We start from the raw sequence: 26,549 nt of genomic DNA on the forward strand, positions 1-26,549 counted from the left end.
ACTACCGAGAAGGCCCTCTGCCTGGTTCCCTGTAGCTTTGCTTCTCGCAGTGAGGGAACCGCCAGAAGGCCCTCAGTGTTGGACCTCAGTGTCCGGGCAGAATGATGGGGGTGGAGACGCTCCTTCAGGTATACTGGACCGAGGCCGTTCAGGGCTTTAAAGGTCAGCACCAACACTTTGAATTGTGCTCGGAAACGTACTGTATGCAAAACTAAATCAATCATTAGAAGAAATTGTAAGCCCCAAATACCAACCCACCCAAACACCTCCCCACTGCGCTTCAGCTACTGCATTCAGCCAGAGTGGGTAATTTGACACACCTCTGCATTAGGTGTGATTTGAGCATTTGATCCCTTCCAGCAGAGAGATACCGCAGACTTATCCACTGTCAGAAGGAGTGGCCTGTTCTGTATTAATTACTACTTTGGGCTTTCTCTAACGCATGCAGAAGAAGGAGAACGGTGTTCTTCTAAGGGCAAATGGTTCTTACCGTTAGGAATGCTATATGGGGCAAAGGAAGTCAAATGTGGCTCCATTGCTTCAGAATGTCAGGGAAGAAAATGTATCTTAGATGCAACAAGGGCTTGAAATACCGCTCTTCCTAGCATCTAAAAAAATCACAGAAGAAACAGAGGTACTTCTGAAGCTAACTACAGCAAACCAACTGGGAAAGCATTAAATATTTTCAAAAGGTAACTACAACTCCCATCATCCATCCCTACAGTCCCTGTTGTAAGAGGATTTAAGGAGTACACAAACACCTGAAGGATTGCAGGTTATCCACCCATTTAAAAGATAAGTCCAGTCCAGTCCAATACATACAGTTACACAAACACACTTTACATAAGATGCCTCTATAAATAAACAAGCTCTATTACAGTATATGAAATGTATGTATATATATTTTATTGTACTAACTAGTCATTAAACTTGTTTATACTGTTTTGTGTTTCTTGTAAAAAAAAATGAAAATGTAAAAAAGAAAAAGGGAGCATACACACTATAGATTTCCCCACCCAATGAATCCTGGGAACTGCAGTTTATTCCTCAGAGCTACAATTCCCAGCACCCTTAAACAAACTACTTTCCAGGATTCTTTGGGAGGGATGTGCTTTGAATGTATAGTGTGTACACAGGCACATACACATTTTAACATATACATTATATAATGTGTGTATGTGTTACATTATATACGTTTCTAAGCATGTGCTGCTTTTCTGCACACAATGAGTATCTGGAGCAGTTGAGAAAAACAGATCTATTTAGCATAGTAAAAACATACATGCAAACATTTTATCTGAAATGAGTTTTTATGAGAGCAGGACAATGAGGATGCTATAAAGACAGATCTCAAGCTACTCAAAAGTGAGTCCCATAAAAGAAAATGCAAAAAACAAAAGTAATCAATCTAGCATAATACAAATATGCATACACACGAGTCTTTATGAAATCTGTTCACAGAGGACAGATAAAGACAGTTCTCAAGGGCAATCCCTTACTTGCCTACTCAAAAGTAAGCCCCATTAAAGAAAACAACAACGAAGCAATCCAACATCATCATCATCATAATATAGTGCACATGCACATTTTAAGACAAACACATACTCAGAGTCCAGTCCTTTACACACCTACTCACAAAGTTAAGCACCATTAAATAAATAAAAAAATCCAAAACCGAATACAACACAATAATCATCATAATAAAAGTGCACATGCACATTTTATATTAACATGAGGCTTTAATGAGAGTAAGGCAATGAAATGAGAATGCTATGAGTTGAGAGCTCTTTTACATATTTTCAAGGCTCTCCTCGCACGAGCGCACACACAGTTGTGAGACCTAAATACCCATTTTAGAGAGCATGTTCATGCTTAACCTTTTAAATGTGTTTGTGGGGAGGGGGTTATTGTGTATGTTTTTCCTGTCATTTGTCTTCTCAATTTGTATTTTTACCCTGCAAACTGCCCTGTGATCTTCAGATGGAGGGAAAATACATACATACATACATACATACATACATACATACATACATACATACATACTCAAAAATATGTCCCTTTAAACAAATAACCCCCAAATGAATGAATCCAGCACAGTAATAATGAAAACAACAACAAAAATAAAGTGCACACTCACATTTTATATTAACACGAGGTGTTGTTGTTTTTTAATGAGAACAAAGTGAGGATGCTGCCCAGCCCTTTAGGTGCCTATTCAAAAGCAAAGACCCGCTAAAGTGCTGTAAACAAAAAAACAAAACAAAACCCCAACCACCACCACCCCAAACCGAAATCCAGCAAAATAATAATAATAATAATAATAATAATAATAATAATAATAATAATACGCACACAAAAACACACACGTTTACCATTAACACGAGACTTTCATGAGAGCAACAACCCGAGGATGCTGCGAACTGCCCAGCCCCTTTACATGCCTGCTCAGAAGTCGCACTGAAGAAGGGGGGGGGCGCGTAACAAACGAACGAATAAATCATAGCAATAAAACAGCATCCGATTTCATATTATACGTTTTACGTTACACCCGACAGCAGCAGCGCGAGGAAGACGCTAACTCGGGGCTCAGCGACCCCGGGGCGCGCCTACTCAAAAGTAACCCCCCCCCCCCAGAACCCCACCCCAGGGGCTGGAGCCTCTAGGGGGCGCCCTCCAGACAAACTGATGCCAAGCTGCCACCCCAACCCCAACCCCCCCAACCCCTTCCCCGCGGGACCCTCCCTCCGCCGCCGCCCTCACCGCTGCCAGCTCGGCCAGGCGGTCCCTCATCTCGGCCAAGACGCGGCCCGGGCGGCCCTCTTCCTCCTTCTCCTCCGGCCGCTCCCCACGCTCCTCGCAGCGGGGCTTCAGGGGCGCCGCCGCAGCCGCTTCCCCTCCGTCCCCCTCACGGGTTGCGGCTCCCTCAGCTGCGATGCCAGGGCAACCACCGCCTCCCGCGCATGCGCCGCCACCGCTCCCGCGAGCCAAGCAGCTGAGGAGAGCGCCTGGGAGGCAAAGAGGACCGCGCGAGGAGAGGGGCGTGGTCCATATGCAAATGTAAGGAGGGGAGGCGTCGCTTACGCAAATCGAGCGCCCTGGGCGGGGGAGGGGATTCGGTTTTTTGTAAATTTTGTACGCCGCTTTCGCACGCGAAAGGAATAAGAATACCGTCATGAGATCCTGCTCGAGGCTGCTTGCAGCAAAAGGAATCAGGGGTGCATAATGTTCTTTGTTTCTTTTTAAATAGTTTTTAATTAAGTTTTGCAATTTTATATTCATCACAATAACATTAACTCAAAGAGAAAGAAAAATACAATTCCCGAACTCCACCCCACCCCCCTATCTTCCTTTTCTGGTTCTTTACATATCAACTTCTCCTGCTTATTATTTTATTGTACCTTAACATTGCATTCTTTTAAGTTGAGTATTGTTATGTTCTTATCATTTTTATACCATAATTTTCAAATTGCCTCTTGCGCTTTGTCTTTTTTTCTTTCAATTATTACACTGCAAGGCAAAAAATATAATACAAATGAGCAGCCTTTGAATACTTTGCATATTTAACTGGTATAACTCAGGTGATAGGGGATGAGGCCGGTAGTCTCAGGATCATGAGTTCGAGCCCCATGTTGGGCAGAAGATGCCTGCATTGCAGGGGGTTGGGCTCGGTGATGCTTGTGATTCTGTATGGGAAGATTACTTAAGCAACGTGCAGCATCCCATAGCGATTAGTTATCATTAATATTTATTAAATTTGTATACCGCCCTTCATGAAAGGGTATGGTATATGGAAAAGCCATAATTATAAACAGTTGAATTCAGTACAGTAGTACCTCGGTTTATGAACACAATTGGTTCCGGAAGTCTGTTCATAAACTGAAGCGTTCATAAACTGAAGCGAACTTTCCCATTGAAAGTAATGGAAAGTGGATTAATCTGTTCCAGATGGTCCGGGAAGTACTTAAAAGTGAAGCGTTCATAAACTGAAGCAAACTTTCCCATTGAAAGTAATGGAAAGTGAATTAATCCGTTCCAGACGGGTCCGCGGAGTACTCAACCTGAAGCATACTTAACCCAAAGCATGGGTGTAATTGGTTCTGGAAGTGTTCATAAACTGAAGCATTCATAAACTGAAGCGAACTTTCCCATTGAAAGTAATGGAAAGTGAATTAATCCGTTCCAGATGGGTCCGTGGCGTTTGTAAACCGAAAATTCGTAAACCGAGGTGTTCATAAACCGAGGTTCCACTGTACACAGAATGTCACCAACTTAGTCCAGCATCCTGTTCTCAATAGCAACCAAGCTGGTGCCTAAATTTGCATTTTAGAGTGCAGTGGATCTTGTCCTTGTTTTCTTTGTGTTGCTTGGTTCTATGTTTTATGTCATATTTAATTTAGTATATTTGTTTAGATGCTTTATACGCTGCTTAATCACAATCATCTCTAAGCGGTGTCCAGCAAACTCAACAAATACTATACTGTATAGAGAAAAATCAGAAATTATGAAACCAGATTGGATGTAGTTTGCAGTATAAATCTCCTTCTTTGTCTGAAGCATGTCCACGACTCATATCTAATTTCTCTCTTAAGTCATGGAGCCCAAAATCGCTCGTAAAATCAGCGTCCGGGAGATCCAGTCTCCCACGGGGGCTTTCCATCCAGTGCCCCCAGCCCCTCCTTCCTTCCAAAGTTGAAGCTGGTGGTGGGCATCTGCGGATGAGACTGCATCTTCCCTTACCCCTCCCCCGGGAAGATTTCGGGAGGCTGCTACTCCCATTACAGCCTTGTAAATTACCCCGTAGGTGTCGGAGAAATGGAATTTTCAGCCATCTTCTATGGCGCTTGGGCAGAATACATTGAGGAATGTCTTTCATCAGATTAAGAAGGTATGCAATGGAACAGAAGGGGGGAGGCTGGAACTCTATAATTGTGCTTTACTATCTACTTAACAAACCTCCCTCCGGTTGAGCCGTTTATAATATTTACAAAGCAAGTGAAATTGGAACGTTAGAAATTTATTGAGATAATATCGTTATTAAGTATATAGACTATGTGAATTGGAAAATATAAATAATTGAAGTTTGTAATTGGGGATTTGCTTGGAATGTGGTCAAAGTCTCCCTAAATTTATGGACATCAGAGAGAAGCAAGCTCGTTAGCAGTTGGAAACCTGTCAAGAAACTTCTGAGATATGACGCAGTTATAAAAAACAGCCTCCGCCATCTTAAGAGATCATGGGAGTTGTAGGCCAAAAACATCTGGAGGGCAGAGTTTGAGGAAGCCTGTTATAGAAGATGTTGTTGTGGCTTCTCCCCCCCCCCCCAGAGCAAGATGACACCTCTGTGGTGGCAGTTGGGAGACAGAGGGGACACTATGAGGGCTGGATGGTGGTCATTCCCCAAAACTTCTCTCTTTTTTCCTCTCCTTAGGCAAGATGGTACTGGCTATTACATTTTGTTATACTGAGAGCACTTTCTCCCGTACTGCACCTTTCTCATCTATTTGTCATTGAAATGCTACTCAATATTGATCCATAGTAGATTCCAATGTATAGTTAGCAGAGTAACTATTTAAACATGTTGCAGGATTCCCCAAAAATAGACCAGAGGCAATTGTATTTCATCCAGCAGAGCTTTACTGCTACTGAAGGCAAATGAGCATAATGGTCACAAATTCAATACATTCAGGATTGGCACTGTTCATTAAAAAATCCAGTTGCAGCAGACTTAACCTAAACTTTAAATATCTTATAATACAGGTAAGTCTAAACCAGGCACCCCCAAATTGCGGCCCTCCAGATGTTTTGGCCTACAAATCCCATGATCCCTAGCTAACAGGACCAGCGGTCGGGGAAGATGGGAACTGTAGTCCAAAACATTTGGAGGGCCGAAGTTTGGATTTGCCTGGTCTAAACCTTAACACTATACAGTATACAGAACACCACACCAGAACAAAGAGATAGAAAGAGAAAGTAAGTGAAACCCAGGCTCCTTCTGGCCTGACTATTATAGTCAGCATGACCTTGACAGAAAGATAACAGAACCAGTTTAAACCAGCTGTACTCAGCTTCTCAGACGGAATAACCCAAACAAGAACCTTCTTTCACACAGAGAAGAAACCCTCCAGAACCCTCTTGAACTAAGCAGAATAGGAAAGATCTCTAAACATCAGATCAATACTTTCTGTACTAAGAAATGCAAACTGACCCTATTAACATCTGCTGGGGATGTTAGCTTCTGCTGGGCAAGCATGAAACAGGACTTTTTCTGTGGCTGCCCCCTGATTAGGGAACTCCTTCAGAAATTACATTGTCTCCATGTAGGCCTCATTTAGGTGCAAGCTGAAAGCCGTTTTCGAAAGGCAGTAGCTCAGTGGTAGAGCATCTGCTGTGCATGCAGAAGGTAACAAGTTCAATTCCCAGCATCTCCAGGTAAGACTGGGATGCCTGCCTGAAAACATGGAGAGCCACTGCCAGTCAGTGCAGACAGTACTGTGCTAGGTGTCCCAACTGTATTAGACAGCATTAAGCTTACCCCATATCATTTCCCCCCGCACCCACCAAGCCTTTGGAATGCAACCAGTCTTTCAGCTGATACTTCTTCTGCATTGTTATGAAGCTAGCATTATTTTTTATTGTTATGCTGTGTCCTTCAAACCACCCTGGTGTTACTTTGAATGACAATACACAAACGATACAAACAGAATGGATAAAATGATCCCAGTTTTTTTGGAACTATGAAGGCAAAGAGCAGGCTTGTCACCGTCGTATTCATAACTGCACTTTCCCAGCCCCATGATAAGGCCGGCATTCTCTTTTGACACATAGACGCTGTATCAATGGGCTAATTTATCCATTCAGCAGAAATGAGTGGCAAAGCTTTTCCTGGGCTGTACCACCAGAGTTTACAGGGGTGTTGTTGTATCTGAATGCTGCTACTATATAAAAACTCAAATAATCTCCCTATGCGACACACAAAGCTAGGCTGAACTCTTCCCCACGCTACTTTTGTACATGCAGGGTGTTTTAATAGGGCCCCGCATTCAAACTGGCAATGTCTAATGGTACATTCCAGAATTGGACCTGCTGCTTGTTTCTGATAAATGGTAGAGAACATGAGTAGAGGCAGGAAAAGACACCATCTACACCAGAGGTGGGCAGACATCAAGTTGCTACTACTGTTTACCATCCAGGTCCACCGAAAAGAGTCCAGGGCAAAAAGTGCCCTCAGTTTGAAATTTTGTCTTCTGGTCTAGAACCTAACCCTAATCCCTACTTTGCAATTTAAAGCAAGTAGCTTTCCCCCAAAGAATCATGGGGGCTGAAATTTATCAAACTGGGCAAAATTTCCCAACACCCTTAACAAAGTACAGTTCCCAGGATTCTTTTTTTTGGGGGGGGGGCTGGTGGAACACAAGTTCTTTCAAAGTATGGTGTGTATGCAGATCATCCTTAGGTACTTGCCTACGATCCCTTCAAGTTATCTCTGCCAGTTCATAGGAACTTTGGAACACTCAACAGTCAAAAACAACTTTTTCCACAACATACTGTGTTGCCTGCACCCCAATTTCCCTGGAGTGGTGAGTCTCCAGGGGTTCCGGCGCTTACCCAGCATATGGTTTCCTTGGAATGAAAGTCAAGTAAGACTTTAGTCCTTTCAGTATACAGTGTTTTATTTACACTTAATGTACACCGCATTAACACTTCCAACAGATATTTCTTCCCCATTAAGTTTATATAGGGGTTACCTCAAAAGGTATCATAGCTTTGGGTTAAGCACAGCTAATGGGAGTCAAGCTTCCCTCTGCAGCTTCCAAGCCAACCAAACTCTCTCTCCAACACTACTTCGCTGGCCTATTATTTCCCTTCCTATGATGATGTGGAATCCAGCTAGGAGAGAGAGGTGGCAGAATGCCTCATGGAAGTATCTTCCATTGCCACTACGGTAGGGCAATACGTCTCTTTTAGCTAACTCTTTGAGATGCTGGTGAGGCTGCCCAAGGCTGTTACCTTAACGAAGGAATTTGATCTGTATACCATGTTTCCACTTGTATATTCCAACCCCTTCCACACAGGTCCTAATGGGACCCACTCTGCCCACCTGTGGTTCCCAACAACTGTTATTCATTTCTGACAGTGGAGGTGGAACATGGCTAAATCAACTAAAGGTTCTCGGCCTCATCTGAGCAGCAAGCCAGCTGGTACCCTTGTTGTGAGAGCAAAACAACCCACTGGGAGTTCAGAAGCCATGGTATAGGCCAACAATGACTCAAAAAAGCCAATTAAGTTTCTATTTCACAGGGATTTGCCAGTCAGGAGTTGCAATACTGTATTGGGTAGGCAGTCTTTCTGCCTCTTAGTTTAAAATCTGAAACATGTTTCATTAATGTGTTGTGTTGAACTCCTAAACACATAAAAGGCACGGGGGCGGGGGCAGTGCCAAGACACTTCATGGTTTTGCCAGACCAGATAAAAGCCAAGGCTTTTTGAGGACTGAAGGTAGGCCAGGCAAAAAGACAGAACAAAGGCAGAAAAGGAGAGAGGTGGTGGAGGAGGCTTGATAGCGTTCTGGTCTCCTGTTGTGGAGTAACCAATCTATAAAGAGATTGGGTGAGAAAATTATACACAAACTCCCTTCCGGACCTCTAGAGGGAAACTGATGAATTCTCAGAAGAAAAACACCCACAACCAACTCTGTTCATCACTTCATATAGCATGATCCATTAGAATCTGTTCTAATCTAAATAAATTATAATATGAATACAAATATAATTTATTTGTATAGCTCAGGCTTCCCCAAACTGCGGCCCTCCAGATGTTTTGGCCTACATCTCCCATGATCCCTAGCTAACAGGACCAGTGGTCAGGGATGATGGGAATTGTAGTCCAAAACATCTGGAGGGCTGAAGTTTGGGGATGCCTGGTATAGCTGAAGCCATTACGAAGCAAAAAACATAAACCGAATAAAATTAATTACAGTTAAAATAACTGTTAAAACCAGGCATTCTGTCAGATAGTTTTGCTCTCTTGAATTCAACTTATCTCCACAAACTTTTCTTTAGAATTTATGCTCTAAATGAGAAACAGACAACTTTTTCAAAGGTGTAGGGAACTGTCCCCAATAAACATTTAATCAGACACCCAAAGAAATTATGATTGTTATTGTGATTTATCAAGATGAGAACCTTTGGTTGATTTAGTTGTATTTAGTTCTGGCTGCCATGTTTTAAGAAGGATATGGGAATGGCATGTTGTCAAGGGTTCAATGGGGGGGGGCAATTAAGGTGGGGTGGGGAGCATTTTTCAGCCTGTGGGCCACACTGCTTTCTGGGCAACCTTTCAGGGGCCATACGCTGGGGTGGGTGGTGCCAGAGGCAAAAGATCAGTAAGTTTAACCTTTGCACAGGTTAGTTTCCACACACGCTCACATCTCACCCATCCAGGCAACAAAGAAGCATTATCTGAGTTCAGGGATATATGCTAGTTGGGCAAAAATACCAAGAAGGGTCTGAATTAGGTTTGGCGAGTTGTGCAGTCTAGGGAGAGTCCCAAGGACCAGAGAGAGAGATGTTTGGCAGTCCTCAATCACAAACCCTCCAAGTGTCCCTATTTTCTAGGGACAGCCCCAGATGTACAGAACTCACCCAAGCTTCTGATTTGATCTTGGAATATCCCGCTTTTCCCTAGAATGTCCCTATTTTTACCAGAGAAATAATGGAGGGTATGGAGTTGTCACCCCAGAGCCAAGGAGAGAAGCAACTATACAACAAAGATATCTGAAGGCAGCCCTGCGTAGGGATATTTTTAAATGTATAATGGAAGCCACCCAGAGTGGCTGGGGCAACCCAGTCAGATGGGTGGAGTGTTATTATTGAATAGGATGTCACTATTTTAATCAGATAAATGTTGGAGGGTATGCACTCAAGACCCATGCCTCAGGTTCCCGAGCCCTTGTTATGAGAGACAACATAAAGATCTTGAACTATCTGAAGGCCTGGCACTATGAAGGTGTTAGTATTTCACGCCTCTGATGTTGCAGATGAGATTGGTGTAAATCACATACCTGTCTGGGAAGAGCGTTTGAATGGAAAGACAGTCTTATCTCTTCCACTGTATGTACTATTTGTACTGTACTTTTGTTTTTACTTGTGCTTGTTCTTCTCTTGGAGCTGGAGTGAGAAGACGCCATGAATCCTTTGAGGGCGCGCGAGTGACTCCCTCTGAAGATGGTGGCCTCCCCTCCCTTGGCTTTTTAATGAGGTTGGATGACCATGAGGCAAGTGCCTTGGACCACACAGATCCAGCCTCCAAGGAATGCATTGCCCGCTGCTGCGCGACACCTGCTCAGCAGCCCCACCAATGCCACCTCTGCAGCAGCCTCAGGTGGTGCTGCCGGTCTCCTCTTACCCTTGTTCCTGATGCAGATCTTCACTCATCCCTTCTTCCCTGGCAGGGTGTGTGTGCATGCACTGTTTTGTAGTTTGCCTCAGGTGCCAAAAACGGGGCCGGCCCTGGCAGTCAGGGATTCTTCAGCCACTGTTCCTGCATCACAGGGGGACGGGCATGGACTAGATGGGGGGGTGGGGTCCATTCCCAACACTACAATTCACCTGGTATAGCCATGAGAAAACGTGTTTTGATTCCAATAAACGTTAATTAACATTTAGCTGTTAAGAGGCGTAATGTTTAGTTGTTCAGTGTGGAGTAAAAGTTAGAGCATTGGGACTAGGACCTTGGACAGCAGGATTTGAATGCCCACTCAGCCTTGGGCCAGTCACCATCTCTTAGCCCAGGGGTCAGCAAACTTTTTCAGCAGGGGGCTGGTCCGCTGTCCCTCAGACCTTGTGAGGGGCTAGACTATATTTTTTTGGGGGGGGGGGAATGAACAAATTCCTATGCCCCACAAATAACCCAGAGATGCATTTTAAATAAAAGCACACATTCTACTCATGTAAAAACACTAGGCAGGCCCCACAAATAACCCAGACACAGATTTTAAATAAAAGCACACATTCTACTCATGTAAAAACACGCTGATTCCCAGACCGTCCGTGGGCCGGATTGAGAAGGCGATTGGGCCACATCCGGCCCCCAGGTCTTGGTTTGCCTACCCATGTCTTAGCCTAACCTACCTCACAGGGTTGTTGTGAGGATGAAACGGGGAGAACCATTGGGTTCATTGGAAGATAAAGGTGGTCTATAAATAATTTAAAATGCGGCCCACAAAGGACAGGAGCTGCGTATCTGGGAGAAGGCCGGCCCTCCCCTACAGCTCTTCTGAGACACAGGTGAGCACAGCGGCCGCCTGCCTCCTTTAGTCGACTGAGGCGGCTGGCTCTGCCTCATGGACGGACTCCGGGCCCTGGAAGGGAGTAACAGGAAGGGGCGCCACGAGCGCAGGAGATGGTGACTCTGTGGAAAAGACGGAGGGAGGAGGGGAAAGAAGAGGGACGGAAAAGAAGGAAAACAAGGTTTTCCCGCCACCATCTCCCACACGAGGCTCTGCACGGGGCGGCTTGAGTGCCTACTGCGCACGCGCGCCCAGGACAAAGTGTACTTCCAGGCTACCGGCAGCCTTTGAGACGGGGCCGCGCATGCGCGCAAGTCCCACGCGGCCGCTCTGCGCGGCGCGTTTCACCCTCTCCCACGTGACAACCCGGCCCCTCCCACGGCGCTCTAGGCTGTTTGCGACCCTGCGTCTGTTGCGTGCTTCCCCCGACGTCGTCGCGTCTCCCGCCGTGCGCGCGCACGCACGCCCTCCCGCCTGCCCGCCTTTCCCAACCCACCCAGAGCCGAGCCCGCCTTGCCTCATTCTTTTTACGGCTATTTGAACCGCCGCGCTTCCGCCATCTTCTTCCTCAGCCGCCCGCCCAGTTTAAACACACACGGAAAGAAAGAAAGAAACCAGAGGAGGCGGCGGAAGCAGGAGACGAAGAACGGAGAGACGCATCGAGAAGGTAATGGACGGCGATTAACAGGGTGGAGGAGAGAGAGAAAGAAAGAAAGAGAGAAAAGAGAGCGATGAAGCGGCGGCAAGGAGGCCTCCCCGAGGCAGAGGCCTATGAGGCCTTCGAAGCTCTCGGGCCTCGCGTGGCTCTTGAGAAAGGCCCAGGATTTACCTCACGCCGGGTGGGGGGAGGGGTTGGGATGCGGCGTGGGGGTGGGGAACGACGGCGGCGGCGGGAACGCACGCGCTGCATCGCGCGCTCGCGTCACAATCCCCCGCGGTCCCTTTCCCTCTTCCCCTCGCGCCGTTAGTCGGGAGGCGAGGCCGGGAACGGCGGTTTGGAGGGGAGGCCGTTGAAAGAGAACTACATTCCGCCGCCCCCTCCCCGGCTCGAGGGTGCGAGTGAGTGCGCGGGGACGGGGGGGGGGCGGAGATGAGAGGATCGTCGCGCGAGGGGAGGGAGAGAAACGAGAGTGAGGTCCCCCCCCATTCCTTCCGTGTTAAATTCTTATATGTGTGCGCGTATATATGATGCATGCTGGTTTGGGAACGTAAAAAATTGATAAAAGGTAAAAGGCATTGGATTTTTTTGGGGGGGGAGTCTTGGATTATCTTTTAAAATATTGTTTCCTCTCTACCTGCCCACGCTATTAGCAACCCCCCCCAATTTAATGCAGTTTCTAGATTCTGCTGAGCCATCCTAGGGGGGGGATGGGTTTAGAGAGAGAGCATGGAGGGCGGGGAAAGAAAGGCGCGCGCGCACACACACACACACACACACACACACAAAATCCTTGGTCGCCATTTACTGCTTCCTCCCTGACCCGGATGGAGAGCGAGCCACGCGCCTTTTGGGCGGCGTGGGCCGATGAGCGCAGCACGGGAGCTTTTTTTTCTTAACCTCAATCGGGCCTTTCTCTCTCTCTGTGTAGACGCAGCAGCATGGCCGCCCCGCAAGGAGAACCTCAAGTGCAGTTTAAGGTAAGGAGCGAGGCCGGGACACGCACACTTCCCTTTTCTTGCTTTCTCTTTGAAAGAAACCACTTCTTTAAAACGACTCGTGATACTAGCGCCTAGATAATAGCTTGGGAGCTTCTTTTGTTAGGCTGATGAAAACCCACAAGGATGTTCATTAGGCTACATGTCTTGTAACCATGATGGGCCGTTTTATTAGGATTTTTTTTAAAAAAAACCCACTCCGTTGAGAAGGCTTCTGAGAGGCTTAAGGTCGATAAAAACAAAATGGACCTTGTAAACCTTTAAAGTCTCCTAGGTTTGTTTGGGATTGCACGTGTGTGTGTGGGGGGTGCAATTCTGCATGCTTACTTAGAAAAAGGTCCATTAACTTCAATTGGATTTAACTCATTTAAGTGTGTATAGGATTGGAGGCTTGGGTGTCTGTCTGCTTTGTTTCCATAGGTTTTGATGACATTTTTTTATTCAAGAGAAGACTTGATGCTCACCTTTTCTGCCAGGGCTGTACAAATTACAATTTGATTAAGTTACTAATTAGAATGTGGGGACACATTTAAATAGGTAGACAGTTATGAATGTTTGGGACTTTTTAGATTTTTTGCATATTACAGTGAGCTATATACAGTAAATTGTGTTGTATGCTTTCAATAACAATTTATGTCCTTCAGCGCTTTTTGTGGCATTAATGTGTAACTTGTGCAATTTCTTTCTAATGTCACATGTTCAATTAAAAAAATGACTTTCCACTTATTATGCCTACACAGTTGTTATCTGTAAGCCTTTAAAAGTGGATATCTAAGCTAAAGCACAGGGTAGTATAGTCTCAGATGTATTAAGTACTAGCTTGCCTTTTGGTTGGATTATAGCTCAGTCAGGGAAGTGATTGTACAAATTTGCAAGATGATGATGATAATATAATAATAATAATTAATAATTTATTATTTATACCCCACCCATCTATCTGGCTGGATTTTCTCAGCCACTCTGGGCGGCTTCCAACAAAATACTAAAATACAATGGTCTGTTAAACATTAAAAGGTTCCCTAAACAGGGCTGCCTTCAGATGTCTTCTAAAAGTCTGGTAGATGTTTTTCTCTTTGACATCCAGTGGGAGGGCGTTCCACAGGGCGGGTGCCACTACCGAGAAGGCCTTCTGCCTGGTTCCCTGTAAGTTGGCTTCTCACAGCGAGGGAGCCACCAGAAGGCCCTTGGCGCTGGACCTCAGTGTCCAGGCAGAAGGATGGGGGTGGAGACGCTCCTTCAGGTATACTGGACCGAGGCCGTTTAGGGCTTTAAGTGTCAGCACCAACACTTTGAATTGTGCTTGGAAACTTATTACATTTTACATCTTGGAAAAATGTGGACATCCAACATCACACAAGTAGACTTTTTTTTTAAAAAAACCCAAAAAATTATTCGAAAGTTACAATACATTTTCAATCAATATACCCCCTTCACAGACACCTCTGTAATGCTCGTGGCATTAAAATAGGCTGCTGTTCTTCAATAAAAGAAAAAAAGTGAGACCAGATGATGTCAGATGTATCTTTTTTGGAGATACCTTTGATTAGTCACCGATGGTATGTGAGGCATTCTGCTAGAGCAGGGGTGCCCAAACTTTTTTCACAGAGGGCCAGATTTGATGAAGTGAACATGTGTGAGGGCCAAGAGAGGAAACAATATTTTAACCCAAGCCTAAATTGGTATTTTAGAAGTTGTTGAGCAAATAACAAGTAGACCTGAAAGGACTCCCCCCCCCCCCCGGTGACTTCATATTTGCTCTAGAGCAGGAGTTCTCAAATTCTGATCCACAGATTACCTGTGGTCCCTGAGCTTTTTTCAGGTGGTACGTGGTGTGTTTTCAAAATAAAATTAAATACCATACAACACCTAGCACAGTGTGACAATTGTTACAGCAGGCAGAAAATCCTTAAGTGGTCTGCCAAGACCCATAGACCAGTCACATTTGTTAAAATGATTTAGGTTAAAATTATTTATCACGCTTTGTGATTTTTGCAGACTCCTATACAGTAGATACTTAAAGTTGTAAATTAATTTTTATTCCTCTACTAGCCCAACTAGTCTATACAGTGTATAGACACTAGGTTGAATGTAAGCCACATTTTCCTCTGAATTAAATCCTAGAGGGCCAGCACCTATGTCTTACCTTCCTCTTCTATCCCAGGCAATGCAAAAAGAACATTTTGTCATCTTGTTTAGTTTTCTACTCATCTTGAAGATGCGTAGGTTATAGATTTTAAGCCTGGTTGAAGTGGCGTTGGTTATGGTTATGAACATTTTATATGGCAGCTATATGCTACTTACTCTGAACTAGTCCTACAAAGTCTGGTAGAATGGACATGTGCCAGTGTGTAAATGCTTTGTGGGATTAACCTATAAAGCAGGGGTCAGCAACCTTTTTCAGCCATGGGCTGGTCCACTGTCCATGTGGTAGGCCTGACTATATTTTGTGGGAGAAAAATTAATGAATTCCTATGCCCCACAAATAACCCAGAAATGCATTTTAAATAAAAGGACACATTCTACTCATGTAAAAACATGCTGATTCCTGGACCATCTGCAGGCCGGATTGAGAAGGTGATTGGGCCACATCTGGCCCCTGGGCGTTAGGTTGCCTACCCCTGCTACAATGCCTTAAACGGCTCAGGACCACAATACCTCAAGGACCACATCTCATGTTAAGAACTGACCTGGCTCACCTGACTAGGTGGCAATGTGAGAATGGGACTTTTCTACAGTGGCTGCCTGCTTGTAGAATGCACCTTGTGCCTTACTTACATATCTTTAGGTACCAGATGAAAATGTGGGAACCTTTCATATGTGGTGGTCGTGCCCAGAAATAAAAAAATTTCTGGGACACCATCTACGAGGAAATGAAAAAATTACTAAAAATCACATTTCACAATAAACTGGAATCATTCCTTCTTGGGATTCTGACAATATCCCAAAAGAAAGATTAAAACTATTTTTCTATGCAGCGACGGCGACTAGAGTACTAATAGCCAAGTACTGGAAGCGTGGCCATATATTAACTAGAGAAGATTGGCTACAGTAGCTGAGCGAGTACTTGGAACTTGCTAAGTTGACTGAAGCCTTAAGGAACAAATCAAATCAAATAGTCCAGAAGGAATGGGAATGCCTAAATACCTACCTGTCAAGTCAAGGTTCAACAACCAAGATTTAATGTAAGTACAGTCATACCTCGGTTTAAGTACACTTCGGTTTGAGTACTTTCAGTTTAAGTACTCCGTGGACCCATCTGGAACGGATTAATCCACTTTCCATTACTTTCAGTGGGAAAGTTCGCTTCAGGTTAAGTATGCACTTCCGGAACCAATTACACTCATACTTCAGGTTAAGTACACTTAAGGTTGAGTACTCCGCGGACCCGTCTGGAACGGATTAATCCACTTTCCATTACTTTCAGTGGGAAAGTTTGCTTCAGGTTAAGTACGCTTCACGTTAAGTACAGACTTCTGGAACCAATTGTGTACTTAAACCGAGGTACCACTGTACTTAATACATTTATTTTACATTCTTTATTTCTAATAGCTCAAGGTGCCATATTTGGTTTCCCCTAATTACCTCCACCCACCCTCCATGCTCATAACAATCCTTTGTGGAAAGTTAGGTTGTGAGAGAATTACTGGCCTAAGCCAGCTATGTGGGGTTTGAACTAGGATTTCCCCAGCCCTGGCCTAAAACTCTAATCTCTATACCTGTCAAGCTAGAGCAATACTTCCATTGTTGGTAGACCTAGGATGTAGTTACAGTACAAAAGTATCTGAATTCTTTAAATTTGTATTTCAACAGCTTGTTTTGGTTGGTGATGGTGGTACTGGTAAAACAACATTTGTAAAACGTCACTTGACTGGTGAATTTGAGAAGAAGTATGTAGGTATGTCAAATGTCTTCCTTATTCTATTAGGCTGCTATATTAGTGATATGTAATCTTTACGTAAAATAACTTTGGTAGCTTATTTTAGACAAAGTAGATTTCAGTAAAATAAAGTGGTAATGTGTTTTTTATAATGTACAAGGTTTTTTTGAGCATCTACAGTTGTGTGACTTAACACTAGTTAAGGGGCATCTGAATTTGTAATACAATTTGATTTTTTTCTCTGTTGTCAGTTGATTGATGTTGGAAGAGGGGATGGCGGTAGGCAAAATAAATTGGTTCCAGGGAAAAGAATGTACCAGATCATGCAATGAAAAATGTGAAGCTGTAGATCAGGGCTGATGAACCTAATACCGGACTGTAAGTTGCATCAGCCCCAGCCTGGAGTTAGAGCTCAGGAACTTCTGGAGAGCCTCAGGTTTCTCCATCCCTTATGTAAATGGAAGCCTTTGAGGGCAGTGTCACAAGCATCTTAGATCTTTTGTTGACAAGATAAAAAACATCCCATTGTTTTGGGCAAGTGGGTTTTGAATGCCAGCCTTATTAAATAGATGAATGTGAATAACCATGCTCTTATGTAAGTGAAGGTCCATGTTCTCCTCATGTTTTGTCACACTTGCTGATAGCCTACAGGTCAATTAGAATATGCACTCGTGCCTTCTACATGCAATGTTCCAACAGAGATTTTATGTAATTGCAGCTACTCTGGGTGTTGAAGTTCATCCTCTGGTGTTCCACACTAACAGAGGTCCTATTAAATTTAATGTATGGGACACAGCTGGACAGGAGAAATTTGGAGGTCTGCGAGATGGCTACTACATCCAAGGTAAGTCGTCTGCACAGCTATTTTGACTGATTAACTTCTCAAAGCACACTTTTGCTACCTGACCAGAGTGTGAAATGTCTGTAATTTAATTGCAGCAACCTCTAGTTTTATTTTGGCTTTTTGAAGGGCATCGGCCAATGTAATCACTGGCAGCTGCTTGTGAAGGTTCTGGTCTGCACCAATGTGTTATGAACATGTTTTAGATTATCACAATTGTGCAGGACTTTAGTTGGAAGACATCAGAAAGTAACTAAATAAACAAGCATAGTTTTTTGCCATTTCCATGCTTTATTTTGAAATATTGGGTTGTGGGCTCTTTAATCATAAAAATACAGCTGCTAAGGTTAGTTTTGTGTGAGTTTGATCACTGTTAATTAACTACAAATCTTTTCAACTTTTTAGCTCAATGTGCCATCATAATGTTTGATGTAACATCAAGAGTTACATACAAGAACGTACCCAACTGGCATAGAGATCTGGTACGGGTGTGTGAGAATATCCCCATAGTTTTGTGTGGCAACAAAGTGGATATCAAGGACAGGAAAGTCAAAGCAAAGTCGATTGTTTTCCACAGGAAGAAGAACCTGCAGGTAAGATAAAGTTCTCCTGCTAAAGATAATAGTTAAGAAGGGAAGACAAAAGCAGTAGGGTGGTGGGTCAGTTGTTTTGGGAAGAAGTAAAGGAGCCACGTCCTCTCTAATTTTGGTTTCTTAGTTCACATCACATTGCTGTAGAAAAATTTAGATAATGAAATCTACTTCTAAATTCCTTCTGATGATGAGTAGTATGTAAAAGGCTATGTTAAAGGAAGGTTCATTGGAAGATAATTCTATGTGGCATAAACTTTTGTCAGCTATTTATTTGCATGAAGTTCATCTCAGAACACCACAGCTGGGTGTATGTTTATGCACATGGATATGACTAGAGGGGAATTGTACCACATGGACACAGAAAATCATTGGTACCGTACCATAAGCATTCTGCCAAACTTGAATGTGCAGGAGGACTGCAACATTCAGAATGGGATTAAGTGGTAATTAGGGCTGGGCAATGTTAGCTTTTCAGCATTAAACCAAATCAAACCACCACAAACTGGCTAATAAATGTAAAAGGGAATTTACTGGGATAATAACTGAACTAAAGATAGACTAAAGACCAAACAAACAAAAACATGTTACAATGCTATGTGCAGATCAGTACTAGTTCTGCCAAAAACATGGAATGAATTATATGCACAGTGAACGTTTTAAAGTCTGAATAAATGAACCATTCAACAAATGGGTAATGTCCAAGCATTGAACCTGATGGCAATAGAAAAATAAAGGATGTTCAAGATAGTGTGTAAAAACTGAACTGGATAGAAAATTCTTCAGTTAGTCTTAGGTTGCCACCACCCTGGTGAAGTTAACGCAGGTGGATGAAAGAAAGAGCTGGGTGAAATGTTCTTCAGTAAATTATCCCAAAAAATTCCCCTTTACATTTATTAGCCATGGTTTGTTTTCGTTTATTGCTATATTATCATCATCATCACATCTTTGATACTTTGTATACATTGTCAGCTTTTCAGCATTGTCATGTATCACCAGCCAAACATTACGATACAGTACAGTGATACATCACAATGTTGAAAAGCAGAGGGAGGAACAAGCTACAGCCTCTGTGCCAGGCACTGGCAGCGGAGGGAGTCAGGCACAGGCAGGCACCATCCACGATACACCGCTACGTGAAGGTGCCATCACACTCTGGCCCTCAAACTCAGGCCTAGTGTTGATAATGCACAAGTCTTCTGAGGTTCTGTGCAATGTTAATTTTCCACCTTGTAGTGGGAGAGAAAGCAGTGGGCTTATTTGCCCATTGAGGAAAACTTCATGCATCTGCAGGGCTTGTGGCACAGTTAAACAGTTTGTGTTTTAAGCTGCCGTGGAACTTTGTTTCTGCAACAACATATGGATACTGATTCCTCTCTGGTTTGTTTCTAAATGTGCAATCTCTCTTTTTCTCCAGTACTACGATATTTCAGCCAAGAGTAACTATAATTTTGAGAAACCCTTTCTTTGGCTGGCAAGAAAGCTAATCGGAGATCCCAACTTGGAATTCGTTGCCATGCCTGCTCTTGCACCACCAGAGGTCGTTATGGATCCAGCATTGGCAGCACAGTATGAGCAAGATTTACAGGTAAATGAGCTCATAAAAGGACTTGAGATTGTGATCTGCTTGTTGTTGCCATTGACTTTAGAATGTTACTAAACTTGTTTTCCATCTCCCCCCCCCCCCCCATATTTCAGATTGCTCAGACCACTGCACTGCCAGATGAAGATGATGACCTGTGAGGGAGTGAAGCTGAAGCCCAGCGTCAGAAGTCTAGTTTTATAGGCAACTGTCCTGTGATGTCAGTGGTGCAGCGTGTTTGCCACTTTATTATTCTAGCTGAGCAGAACATGTGCTTTAATCTTTGAAATGCTGAAAGAGAGAATGGGCTTTGGAGTGAATGTGGCAGTTAAAAAAAATTCCTTCATTTTGGACCTGCATATTTAGCTGTTTTGGACTGCAATTTACTCCCCATTTTGAGTTTCGAACCTGCTGCAGTCGCATCACAGTATTCAGTGGTAAATCTTGTTTGTTACTGTCATTCCCATTCCTTTTTCTTTAGACCATAATAAAGTTGTATTTCAAATATCCAAGCAAGTGACTCTTCATGAATTTAAGAATAGTTATTCAGAGTCCTCAAAGCTTCAGCCAAATTTGAGGCAGAGTAAAAACACTTTTAACCCTAAACAGGCCAAGTGCTCTGGCTAGCAGTCGGTAAATTCACATTCTGGAAAAGCTGCCATACTTGGTTTTAAGACAATTGGATTGTGTTTGGATTGGATTGAAATTGTGGCATAGGGCCTAATCATTTAGGCCTGCTTTTTGGAGATTTGTCCATAGCACTGTAAAGGCATGCAGTAGGAAACGGTTTCGTCACTTGCACATCTCTTTCCCCCATTTGGCTGCAGATAGGCAATACTATATATTTAAAGCAGCACTTTTTAGCATATTAGCTGAAGGCAAGTTTTATGGGACTTTATTCTTAAATTACCAGTTCACTTTCCTTTGTACAAGTTAGGAGAGCTGGCCAAATAAAGTGTAATACTAAAGCATCATAAAGTGCTGTGCATGTTAACCAGTTGTGTAGCGTGTGGGAATTTTTCATTGTTGTGTGCTGGGAAGGCGGGGTGGGGCAGTAACCATTTACTCCACCACAGTTAATATCTAAGCTTCCCTTCAGACACTTGAGGGCCTATGGAAGTTTGCCTTCCAGGTCATGAGTTGCATCAGGTGAGCACAGGGCTCTTATCTCTTGAGCATTGCACTTATGAATAAAATTCCACCCTGCATAGAAGCTATTCACAATTTTTCAAATGTCCATGGTGTTCTGCTAGCTACTAGGTTTCTGTGCTGGCGAGGCTGGGCCCAAAGCAAGAAAGAAATGGGAAGGAGCAACGCTGGAAAAAGGAAACACCAGTGTTGAGGCTCTTAAATATTTATAAACCAGGTCACGAGAGAGATTCTATATCTGCAATAAATGCAGTAAAATCAGAGCATGTAGAATGAACACTGCAAGAAAGAAGATCTGGGTGTCAGAAGACTAAATACTCTGGTTGTATGTTAATGTGATTCTAAAGTACATAGTGTAGATAGTATCAGTTCTTGAACTAGGGGGTTTCAACGGGAAGTATTCAACTAACATTTATTCAACTAACCTACTTTATTCAAAGTAGATCCATTGAAATTAATGGACCTGTCTTAGTCATGTTGAGTAATCAGAGTCTAGGACGGTTCGAATCCCCGCAATGGGGTGTACGGCAGTACACATCCTCCAATGCTGACTGTTCAATGACAGCCCTAGGTTTTTGTGTATATGGGGGGAAAGTGTCCATTGTAGTTTAATGGTATATCAAAAAGACTGCAAGCCTTAAAAGTGGACATATAATAATAAAACCAGGAAAACCATTTTAGAAGCCTTGTGGCACCTTGAAGGACTTGTCACATTTCTTTGGTGTTAACTTTTGTAAGCTATGAATGCCAACCTAGCAGTTCGAAAGCACATCAAAATGCAAGTAGATAAATAGGCTACAGCGGGAAGGTAAACGGCGTTTCCATGTGCTGCTCTGGTTTGCCAGAAGCGGCTTTGTCATGCTGGCCACATGACCTGGAAGCTATACGCCGGCTCCCTCGGCCAATAATGCGAGATGAGCGCGCAACCCCAGAGTCGGTCACGACTGGACCTAATGGTCAGGGGTCCCTTTACCTTTACCTTTGTAAGCTATGAATGAAGGCATACTGTGTGAGTATGCAGAGAGAGAAATGTAAACATTGGCGTTAAATGGTAATGAAACAAAGGTAAAAGGTAAAGGACCCCTGACAGTTAAGTCCAGTTGCAGATGACACGGGTTGTGGAACTCAACTCTACAGGCCGAGGGAACCGGCGTTTGTCCGCAGACGTGTCATGTGGCCAGCATGGCTAAGGCGCTTCAGGCACAACGGAACACCGAAACCAGAGCAGCGCACAGAAATGCCATTTATCTTCCCGCTGGAGCAGTACCTATTTACTTGCACTTTTTGGCGTGTTTTTGGACTGCTAGGTTGGTAGGAGCTGGGACCAAGCAACAGGAGCTCATCCCATCGCAGGGATTCGAACCTCCGAACTTCTGATCGGCAAGTCTAAGAGGCTCAGTGGTTTAGACCACAGCGTCACCCGTGTCCCATAATGAAACAATTACAATCTGATAATTCAATTAAAGGCAAGGGTATGCAGGTGGTGCTGTGGGTTAAAACCTCAGAGCCTAGGGCTTGCTGATCAGAAGGTTGGCGGTTCAAATGCCCACAACGGGGTGAGCTCCTGTTGCTCGGTCCCAGCTCCTGCCAACCTAGCAGTTCGAAAGCACGTCAAAGTGCAAGTAGATAAATAGGTACCGCTCCAAGCGGGAAGGTAAATGGCGTTTCCGTGCGCTGCTCTGGTTCGCCAGAAGCAGCTTTGTCATGCTGGCCACAAGACCTGGAAGCTGTACGCGGGCTCCCTCGGCCAATAACGCAAGATGAGCGCCGCAACCTCAGTCGGTCACGACTGGACCTAATGGTCAGGGGTCCCTTTGCCTTTTATGCAAAATTAAGCCCAGTGCCAATTCATAACAGCAGTAATTTGTGTTAATGATGTAGGAGGATTGTTAGTTCCTGTCCTAAAAAGGACATTTTTGAGAAGCATCTTGGCAAATTCAATCCAGAATTGCCAGTTGCCATGGCTAGGAAAATGAGAGGTGCAAAAATGTTAACATTTCTTTTTGCGGGGAGGAGGTAGTCCCATGTGGCAGCTTGGGGTTAAAAGATTAATCCCAGATCAGGAAACTTAAAGATGACTGAGATGAAAGTGGGGTGTTAAAATATTTCTTAAAAAATGCCCTCATTTTTAATATTAAATATGCAATGAAACACTGTGACGGAAACCAGATTGCATGGAAACACAGTTTACTGTGGTCTAAACCACTGAGCCTCATTGGCTTGCTGATCGGAAGCTCCCGTTGCTCTGTCCAAGCTCCTACAAACCTAGCAGTTTGACAGCACACAGCACACCAGTGCAAGTAGATAAATAGGTACCACTCCGGCGGGAAGGTAAACAGTGTTTCCGTGCGCTCTGGCTTCCGTCACGATGTTCCATTGCGCCAGAAGTGGTTTAGTCATGCTGGCCACATGGCACGGAGAACTGAACATATGCTGTCTGCCTCAGTCTGAAGCAAGATGAGCACTGCATCCCATAGTCACTTGTGACTGGACTTAACCATCCAGGGGTCCTTTTCCTTTACCTTTTGCTTCATTGTGTGAAGGTTGTGCTTGTGTGGTTTGCTCAGTATGCACCAGTCGTGAAGCTGCAATCGGCAACTGGTTCCCAGCAAAGAAACACCCACCAAAACTCATGAGCGAGCTTCATGCAGGTAAAGAAAAGCCCTTTAATCATTAGAATTTATTTTGTCACTATCCCCAAGTATAATTCTACATAGAGTTGACCTACTGAAGTTAATAAACCAAGTCATGCCGATTTATTTCAGGGTGCTGAATCAGTAGAATTTTGTTGAATACAATCCAGTGTGATTTAACAAAAGTAGTTTGTATTCTAAAATTTAAATTAAAATAACAAAGTATTCGTGCACTAATTATGCATAATAAGTAAATATTTCCCCTCTGCAAAACTCATCACCTAGGCACGATCACCAGTGTCTTTCAGAAAAAGATCCATGTACAGTACTACAAAGCTATTACTCTCAAAATGCCTGGGAGAACAGAAACACATTTGCCTGGTGCTGAAAAGATGTTAATGTTTGTTAATGCTGCATTCCAGAAATGACCCAGCACCACTGCGAAGGTCTTTCCCTTTGTCACCACCTTCTGCAGTAGGGGCACAAGGAGAAGACCTCTGATTACAGTATTATCTTGGAATTCAGGTAACTCCATACAAAAAAGAGGCCTTAAAATACTGGAGTGGAGATGTTTTACAGTTTCAAAAAGGTATTATCATTTTGGATCTCTTTTAGTTTAATTCCCGAGTGCTTCTTCCTTTTATCTTATTACTGCAAGTGAAAAAAGAATCGTGATCACCACCAACCAGCTGAGCCAGAGCTTTGCACGTGTACAGATAACTAGCATCACTATGTCCAACTCTTAGAATTGTTGTAAGGAGAGGGGAATGAATCTTGCCTCTCAGCTGGGCCCTGGAAGTGGGAGAGACCTGACCAGCTTCAGCAAAGCCCCGCTGCACCTCTGGGTCATGAGGAGACCCTCCTCGGAGCCCAAAGGCATAGCTGCCAAGTCTCCCATTTTCCCCAGGAAATCCCCATTTTCCCAGCTGTTCCTAGCTGAAAAAACAGATTTGGGGGGGGGGGTTTCCCCCCGGTTTATTCTGGCGTGGCGGCCATTTTGGAACTGGGCAAAGCAGCATCAAAAGTCACTTCTGAGCATGCTCCGCCCAGTTCCAAAATGGCGGCAGCGCTACTTCCGGTCTGCTATTTCCGGCCCGGTCCCCTATTTCTCTGACAGCAACTTGGCAGGTATGCCCAAAGGGGATATCCTCTACAGGCTCAGGAGAGGCACAGGTGAGCCGGAGGAGCAGCAGGACTCTGCAGCCTTCCAGCTACTGGGTGACGCACCGCAAAGCCATGCATCAGCAAACTTTCCGCAGGGGGGCCAGTCCACTGTCCCTCAGACCTTGTGGGGGGCCGGACTATATATATTTTTAAAAAACTAATTCCTATGCACACTGTGAGGGGGGCAAGTAGTCGTCCTCGCCCCACCCCACCCCCAGCCTCCTCTGTTTGCCGCCTGCCTTATTCGCCGAAGGGCTGGCAGTGGTGGCGCGAAACGGGCTTCCTCCCGGCCTAGAGAAAGAAGGCGCTGTGCTTACCTCCCCAGGGGCTGCCACTTCCGCCACCAACGCCACTGCTTCTGCTTCTCATGAAGCGGGTAGGCAGAGCGAGCATGTCTGCCCCGCTCTCTGGCCCACAGGAGCACCAGGGAGGCCAATCAAACTGCCAATCAAACCAGTGCGCAACAGTTGATTGGCAGAGACGTCCCCGCACCGTGCTGAGGTAAACCAGGCACCGCGTTTGATTGGCAGAGCTGCCGCCGCTCGGCCTCTTTCTCCTGTCGCCATCGCTAGGAGTCTCTGCTTCGCAGTGGGTTCCAGCTTTGCGGCACGGGCCGGATTTACGAGCCTGGGGGCCTCATCCGGCTCCCGGGCCATAGTTTGCTAACCCCTGTGATATATCCTCTTTGGGATCTGGGGTAGGTATTCTGAGGGAGGTGTGTTCCGGCACCTTTGGGTGTAGCAAAAAAAGAGAGCACTGCACCCTTGGCCAACCACCCAGGAGCCGCATGCTAGTGAAGGATCCAGTTATGGCTATGGAACTATCCACCTCTGCTGTTATCTTAAAACAATCCGTTTCCCCACAGTTTCCAGGGTTTTTGTGTGTATGCGTGATCCAAGCAGGGCTTGGCTGAACCAGCCCTGTCACAGCTCCAGTGCAGACCAGGGGTGATGTGCTCTTGCGAAAATGGCTCATTTCTGACCTGGTTGGAGCAAAGCCTGCCTCAGCCAAGGCCTGATGGAGAGCAGAAAAATGACCGACTTTAAAAGAGAAATATTCCCACAGTGCTGAGAGCCCACATGATGGAGCTATGCACCCATGCAAGCTCCGCAACTTGAGTTGACGAACTGCATCTGCCTTTTAGCCTAGCTTTTATATATGTCAACTGTATTAAGCTGCAGCACAGGGTAGCTTAAAACACCCAAAGAAAAAGGAGAGGAAGTAATAGCCGTCCTCTGTCTCTCCTATTGTTTCCGACGGCAGGAGAAGCGTTTAATATTTATTTGTTCATTATTTGTTGCTTACTAAAAAATTGCTTAAAGTCACTTAAATGTGTTTTTTAATTTAAAAAAATACAGTGCCAAATTCAAAACACACCAGATGATAAAAAGAACATTAACTAAAAGTGTTCATCCTGCAGTAACAGACTACTGGTCCATCTAGCTCAGTATTGTCAACACTGACTGGCAGCAGCTCTCCAGAGTTTCTGGCAGGGATGCTCTCCCCGCCCTACCTGGAGATGGTGAGGATTGAACCTGGGACCTTCTGCATGCAAGGCAGATGCTCTGCCACTGAGCTATGCCCCTAAAGACCAGCATTGCCTCTGTTACGTTGTTCTCTTTATAAATGATAGTGTGAAGCCAGTTCTCAAAATGGTGTGAACACACTGTGCAGGCAGCTGTTTATGCCATATTTCTTCTGTTCCCACCTCCCTCACTCCACACAATGGCCTTGCACGCCTTTCCTCCTTAATTATATCCACTTGCAAAC

At 44.5% G+C, this 26,549-nt stretch overlaps 2 protein-coding genes across 4 annotated transcripts in view; one reads left to right on the forward strand and one right to left on the reverse strand.

The window, feature by feature from the left end:
* Window positions 1-2,957, reverse strand: part of STX2 (syntaxin 2) — a 31,521-nt gene extending 28,564 nt beyond the window's left edge. For both annotated transcript variants that reach the window (XM_035097556.2, XM_035097554.2), the window contains exon 1: window positions 2,761-2,957. In XM_035097556.2, coding sequence (XP_034953447.1) covers window positions 2,761-2,790 — 30 coding nt within the window. In that variant the 5' untranslated portion in view covers window positions 2,791-2,957. The remainder of the gene's footprint in view (window positions 1-2,760) is intronic.
* Window positions 2,958-11,737: 8,780 nt separating this feature from the next.
* Window positions 11,738-20,345, forward strand: RAN (RAN, member RAS oncogene family). 2 transcript variants are annotated; one of them, XM_035099033.2, is made up of 7 exons: window positions 11,738-11,954; window positions 12,877-12,925; window positions 16,754-16,838; window positions 17,539-17,664; window positions 18,067-18,254; window positions 19,669-19,839; window positions 19,950-20,345. In XM_035099033.2, the coding sequence occupies exons 2-7, from the start codon at window positions 12,887-12,889 to the stop codon at window positions 19,992-19,994; spliced, it is 654 nt and encodes a 217-aa protein (XP_034954924.1). In that variant the 5' UTR covers window positions 11,738-11,954; window positions 12,877-12,886; the 3' UTR covers window positions 19,995-20,345. The 2 variants fall into 2 exon arrangements, with proteins under 2 accessions (XP_034954924.1, XP_034954925.1); XM_035099034.2 differs by lacking the exon at window positions 11,738-11,954 and adding an exon at window positions 12,233-12,346.
* Window positions 20,346-26,549: the final 6,204 nt, after the last annotated feature.

Source organism: Zootoca vivipara, chromosome 17 (assembly GCF_963506605.1).
Source record: "Zootoca vivipara chromosome 17, rZooViv1.1, whole genome shotgun sequence".
In the NCBI taxonomy this organism is placed as follows: Eukaryota; Metazoa; Chordata; class Lepidosauria; order Squamata; family Lacertidae; genus Zootoca; species Zootoca vivipara.

Coding starts and splice junctions, on each gene's coding strand:
- RAN (XM_035099033.2), top strand. CDS start 12,887: ATGGCCGCCCCGCAAGGAGAACCTCAAGTGCAGTTTAAG. Junction 18,255..19,668: donor ACAGGAAGAAGAACCTGCAG/GTAAGATAAAGT, acceptor CTTTTTCTCCAG/TACTACGATATTTCAGCCAA. Junction 19,840..19,949: donor AGTATGAGCAAGATTTACAG/GTAAATGAGCTC, acceptor CCCATATTTCAG/ATTGCTCAGACCACTGCACT.